General features: G+C 35.9%; 1 protein-coding gene and 1 long non-coding RNA gene across 2 annotated transcripts in view; one reads left to right on the plus strand and one right to left on the minus strand.

Annotated features, from left to right (window-relative positions):
* Positions 1–6,516, minus strand: part of LOC107730047 (NACHT, LRR and PYD domains-containing protein 12-like) — a 48,763-nt gene that overhangs the window by 2,208 nt on the left and 40,039 nt on the right. Inside the window, 1 exon segment of the mRNA XM_016540780.1 lies at positions 1,394–1,567. Coding sequence (XP_016396266.1) covers positions 1,394–1,567 — 174 coding nt within the window.
* LOC107730055 (uncharacterized) lies at positions 1,988–4,465 on the plus strand. The gene is made up of 2 exons (XR_001638648.1): positions 1,988–2,106; positions 4,376–4,465. It is a non-coding gene; the product is annotated as an uncharacterized LOC107730055 (long non-coding RNA).

The following is a 6,516-nucleotide window of genomic DNA, read 5'->3' on the forward strand; positions in this document are numbered from 1 at the left end:
AATGTTTTGATTTGTCATGTTTATGTTGCTGTGTTTAGTTATACTGAATGGATTTGTGTACTGTAGTAGATATATGCAGTCAGCAGGCAGTTGGTTTAGTTTTTTTTTGGCATCTCCATGTGGTCCTGTTCGGTATCGCAACTTGACTTCTCTAAAATGTAAAAAAGCTCTTTGGTGTTGCACTGTACACATACTATAAAATTCTGATTTTTTTCTTTCATATGTGCTTATATGGGCTCCTTATATCATTTGGTTCTTTGGTGTCCTTTTGGAGTTTCTAAGTGTCCTTTTTTGGAAAGACATCTAAATTTATCTTGAAAAAAAGCTTGCAGAAAACATAGATTTTGAGAATCACCCTTCAATCTTTTGGTTTACTTTGCTGGATATAATAATGATGACAAAATAAACATTTGAAACAAGATAAATGGTCTATGCTTAATTTCATGAAGTGTGCGATTAATCGTGATTAATCACAGAAAAAGGGTGTGATTAATTAGATTAAAAATTTTAATTGATTCACAGCCCTTATATATATATATATATATGTGTGTGTGCACATACAAACACACACACACAAAGAAAAACGAGTCGATAGAATAGAAAAATGGAAAGCTAGTGTTAGTTTTTTTTTTTTTATAAAAAAGATAAATAGATAAAGTAGAATTAAAATAGAATAGAGAGTGCTAGAGTTAGAGGGTCAAATGAAGATGGAACAGATGTGTTTTTAGCCGTTTCTTGAAGATGGTTAAGGACTCAGCTGCTGGTATTGAGTTGGGCAGGTCATTCCACCAGGAGGGAACAGTTAATGAAAAGTCTGTGACAGTGATTTTGTGCCTCTTTGGGATGAACATTAAAACGCTACCAACACATGGCGAGCTCACTTTGGTGTTTGCTTCTGTGGCGTGAAGAGCTCCGGATTCCATCTCCGTCAACAGATCATCAACGGCTTCGTGGTTACTGTTCGTTGTTGTTTCTATTTGTGATTATCCTGTTTATCCTAAGAAAATTCCTGGAGCATAGGAGGGGTCTGCCATTTATTTTGATCTAATTTTGCGATGTGTTTTTTTGTTTGTTTAGGGAGTTAGGGAAGTTCATTTGTACTTTTCTTTATAATTAGGTCATTTATATTTCTTCTTTATTTTATTAGTTGCTTTGTTTGTTATTTTGGCCTTGGGCCTCTCTGAAGTTAATGCTCCTTATATTCATTTCACTCTTCTTTAATAAATTATTTAAACTTATATTTGTCTTTGGTGATCTGTTGGCTGTGGTCGGAATCCCGTTAACATCACTCGTTCGCCTCTTACCCTATTAAAATGGGCCGTAACAGTTATATTTATAATATGTTTAGTAGCTTCTTTAATGTATCAATATACTGAAAAAATTATTCTCAAACCTCAGTTTCTCCAGCTGACAGTTTGGGCTCTTCAGTCCATTAGAGAGCAGCTTCAATCCTGAATCCCACAGCTCATTTTTACTCATGTCCAGCTCTATCAGACGGGAGTTTGATGATTGTAGAGCTGATGCCACAAACTCACAGCACTCACCAGTGAGTTTACAGTATATCAATCTGAAGAGAATAATAAAAAAACAGGTAGACATTACAGGTTCTCTTTTATTATACTGTATACTAACCAGTCACCTTTTACACTTTCACGACTGTTGACATTTTAAAGAAGTCAGGATGTCATGTTCTCATGTTATTTAGCATATTTTTTATCTTAAAATATAGCTTTTTACCTGACAAGCATCATATTCTCTTGGGCTCTTGTTTTCACTTGGTCATTGTAACTGTTTGTTATTATATTGTATATATTATGTATATAAATTGTTTACTTTTTTCTAAGATTATTTTTGTTATGAAGATAAGTTACATTTATTATTTGTCAATTTATTTTTTGTTATTTGGTTTGGGACTTTTATTTTGAAATGTCGATGGTTGTATTTAATGGCTGACTGCCTGCAAGGTTCTCAGTTGGCGTGGAGAGGATCAAACAACAGAGGAAACACATCTTGGACACGCACAGTGTTTTTGTTTCGTTTCTTTCAAACCGCGGAGGTGCATAAACTGATCTGTGACTGGACTAAGGATGGAAGGGAGTAGTGATGGTGAGGGTGGATATGAAGATATGGACTTAAATAATTGGACGGAAGTATGGAGAAACAAACGCGTTAGGAGTAATAGTAGTAAAGAAGGCAGTAGTTCAGATGGGAGTAAAGAAGGTAGGGTAGTGCGTAGGAGGGAGGTTGAAGACGAGGGGTTTAAAGTAATTTTGAGTTTCAAGGAAGGAAATTATACAAGAAAAGTGAGTCCGGTGGCATTGACTCGCAATTTGAAGGAGGAAATTGGTGAAATTGTGATGGCGAAAGTGTTGGGAGATGGTAGGTTGTTAATCAAATGTAAAGATGAGAAGCAAAGGGAAAAGGCGAGGAAGATGACTAAAGTGTGTGGCAAAGAGGTGGAGAAAGCCAAGAAGACAGGTGATGGACCCTTTATGAAAGGCGTTATATATGGAATCCCAGTTGAGGAAAAGTTGGAGGATTTGAAGTCAAACATAAGAGGTGGGAAAGTTATTGAAATTAAGCGTCTGCAAACAAGAAAAGGAGGAGAAAGGGTTGATAGTTTGTCAATATTGTTGGTATTCCAAGAGAGGGTGTTGCCGGATAAAGTGAGAGTGGGTTACATGAGTTATAATGTAAGAGCATATGTGCCTCCTCCTTTGAGATGTTACAAATGTCAAAAATATGGACATATTGCAGCTGGATGTAAAGGAAAACAAAAGTGTGGAAAGTGTGGAGGGGAGCATGAGTATGGGAAATGTGAGGATGGGACAGAGATTAAATGTGCTAATTGTGGAGGTGCACATATGGTGACAGATGAGATGTTTGGTGGGATCAGAGTGGGGAGCTGACAGGTCTAGTTTGAAAACTATATATATAGGTTTAATACGATCAGTTATGGATTATGGATGTGTGGTATATGGGTCAGCATCTAAAACCTTGTTGAAAAGATTGGATGTAATACAAGCACAAGCATTAAGGATATGTAGTGGGGCTTTTAAAACAACATCTATGCCAGCGTTACAGGTAGAAATGGGGGAAATGCCATTGCAGCAAATCATGACAACATACTGGGTGAATTTACAAGGACATAATAACCATCCTGCAATAAGTGCTATTGAACCATGCTGGGAACATGGAAAAAGGCAAATAAATAGTTTTGGTTGGGTTGTTAGGAAAAGGGCAAGTGAAATTGGGTATAATGGAGAGGAATTACTCTCCAACAGTAGTTCTGCCAACTATACCTCCTTGGTTTTTACCACAGCCAGAGATAGATTTTAGCCTCCTTGAACTGATGAGAGATGAATATGGGGGAAATTATAAGATCTTTAATTCATACATCAGAGGAAATTATTACGGTTACTTACAGATTTATACCGATTGTTCTAAAGATCCTAAAACAGGTAGAGCAGCAGTGGTAATCCCTGAGTTTAATGTTGAGTGTGGAAAGAGAATTACCGATGATATATCTGTATATGCATGTGAAATGATGGCCATGATTATTGCTTTGCAATGGGTAGAGGAGGTCAGGCCAGAGAGAGTGGTAATTGCATCAGATTCATGTGCAGCATTAATGAGTTTAAAATTTTGCAACTCCAGGAGTAGAGAGGACTTATTGTATGAAATACTACAATCATTATTCAGAATTCATCAAATACATTTGTCTGTTAGGTTTGTGTGGGTCCCTGCACATGTTGGAATTGATGGGAATGAAAAGGCAGATAAAGCAGCAAAATGTGCTTTGAAGAGTGGAAATAAGCACATAAATATAAATATTAGCAAGTCAGAAGCTAAGGTGGTGATAAAGGGACAGATCAAAAAGATGTGGCAAAATCAATGGAACAAAGAAACCAAAGGGAGATATCTGTTTAAAAATATTCCATTAGTTGGAAAGATAGGAACTGGAGGACGAAATAGGAAAGAGGGGACAGTTATAACAAGAATAAGGAATGGTCACACTGGTCTAAACAGTTCTCTATACATGACTGGAAAGCATAATAATGGAAAGTGTGAATATTGTGGAGAGGAAGAAACAGTAGACCATGTTTTATTGCATTGCCAGACGTATGATTCAGAGAGAGAAATTTTAAAGAATGCACTAAGAAAGAATGGAGAGCAAAATATTAGTAATATTCTTAAAAAATCTGCAGATGATAAGGGTTGGAGTCTACTTCTAGAGTATTTAGGATCAACAAGACTAATAAATAGAATTTGAGAAATATAAGTTTATTGATTTTTTGTTTACAGGGTGATTTATTTATTAATTTATATATATATAATTGTTTTTATTTTTATTTTTTTTTGGTGTTGTGTATAGTGATTTAGATCCTGAGTCCACACTCCAGATCAGTGGGTGGCGGTAATGCACCCGAAAGCTGTTTGCCAACCGCCAGTAAAAACAAAAAAGCAAGCCAGCGGCAAACACGAACTTTGAGCATGTGCGCATCAATGGATGTCTCTTTCTGCAAGGGATTTGAACATGAGATTAAGGAGTATTCAAGACAATTTCTTTCATATAGCATGCAGCCAACGAGGTATTTCGCTTTATATTTGCTTTGTTTGTATTTTGTGTTTGAAGTTCTTAAAGTTTGTTTATTTGCTAATGTATGTTTTGGTTTGTATTAAGTTAATGTGGTTTGTATTCATTGTTTAGTTTTCACGGTGGATTTGGGGGAAAAGCCATCAAATAAACCAGTAGTACGGAAACCACTTGTGCCAGCGTATGCTTGAGGGGAATTACAGTCATAAATAAATGTTGCATTAGGATATGAACATAGATCCCACACTCTAATAGTAGGACGTTTACCCCTACATTAACAAGTTATTTTTATGAATATATATATATTACTTACATTTATCACCAGTCAGAACATGAGAAATAAACTAATATTTAACCTCAGACTCCATAGTACAAGGGGTGGCGATACTGCAAATTTTGGTATCGATCCAATACAGAGTAAATACAGGGCCAATATCGCCGACACTGATACCGATACTTTTCATTATAAAACATACGTTTAAATGACCAACTACACTTTGAAAATTAACAATAACTAATGCTGATATGACTAATATTACATGCACCTTAAAGCTACCTTTGCAGGCAGAGGAGCCCAGAACATGAAAGCAATGCACGGTTTCGTGTTAAGTATTTTCCTCCCGTAGAAAAGTTCTAAAGAAAAAAATTAACGTGGCTTAATAAATTAAGAATGTAATATTAAAAGACAAAACTCAGTATACACCTTATTAATGTTGCAAACTAGATATACAAGTTAGCAAATGTGCCCAGAATATGAAAGCAACGCTCAAAGTTTCCACATTGTTCATTTTCCTTCCATAGAAAACCATTATAAAGAAAAGTTTAATGTACAGAACATGAATGCAACACACTGAATTTCATTTCCTCTTATTGATAACCAATATAAAAGCACTTAATATGGTGTAATGGAGGAAGACAGTGATAAAGACCAAATAAATAAAGTATATAAAGACCAAATTCGGTATACAGTTTGTTGATAAAATATAATATGTGGCAAGCAGCTGAGTCCAAAATATATATGCAAACATGCTAAATTACATGTTAAGCATTTTACTCCCATAGAAAACCGTTATAATGAAAACATTTAAAGTGGCTTAATGCATTTAAGAAAGTAATATTAAAAGGCCAAACTCAGTATACACCTTACAGCGATACTGCATAAAAAGGACCAAGTTGGTATACAGTTATATACAATATGTACTACGTGCAGCATTTCCTTCCTCCCCTTTTCATTTATTTTGTAGCTCGGAGTTCTACTGTTCCATCTGTAGCCAAAAGTATCCGCTTGCGCTTGGAGCCACTGAGTCACGTGATAGCATGACAACAAAACAGCGTAGCAGGGGAGGGGTATATACACACACAGACATGTCTACACTTTGTTGAATGTATTAAGCAATGTATTAAAGGGTTAGTTCACCCAAAAATGAAAATTAGCCTCTGTTTTACTCGCCCTCAAAGCATCCTAGGTGTATGTGACTTTCTTCTTTCAGACGAATCCAATCAGAGTTATATTATTGTTTATAATAATTGTTTGTTTTATTATGTTTCATTAATAAAATTACAAAGCTCAGTGCACAATTTGCCACACCACAAACTGTCAAACACATCTTACCTGCAAACATACACTCGTGTCCTTCAAGGTATCTTGGAGAGGTGAGATGTCCAATTCGCAACATATAACTACTGGGGTGCCTCAGGGCTCAGTTCTTGGACCACTTCTCTTCTCTGTCTACATCATTTGCACTTAAATATTGTTGCTCTTTTGTTAGTTTTGATTGCTTCTTTTGCCCTCATTTGTAAGAAATCCTCCGACATTTTTCTTTACAAATCCTTGTTTTCTACTTCTAATTCGTGACCGGCATTTTGTTTTGTTCTCTCTCTGCATTCGTCACTAATCACGCAACGCATACGTGCTGCGT

Source organism: Sinocyclocheilus rhinocerous, unplaced genomic scaffold, assembly GCF_001515625.1.
Source record: "Sinocyclocheilus rhinocerous isolate Xijiao unplaced genomic scaffold, SAMN03320098_v1.1 scaffold1119, whole genome shotgun sequence".
NCBI classification, from domain to species: domain Eukaryota; kingdom Metazoa; phylum Chordata; class Actinopteri; order Cypriniformes; family Cyprinidae; genus Sinocyclocheilus; species Sinocyclocheilus rhinocerous.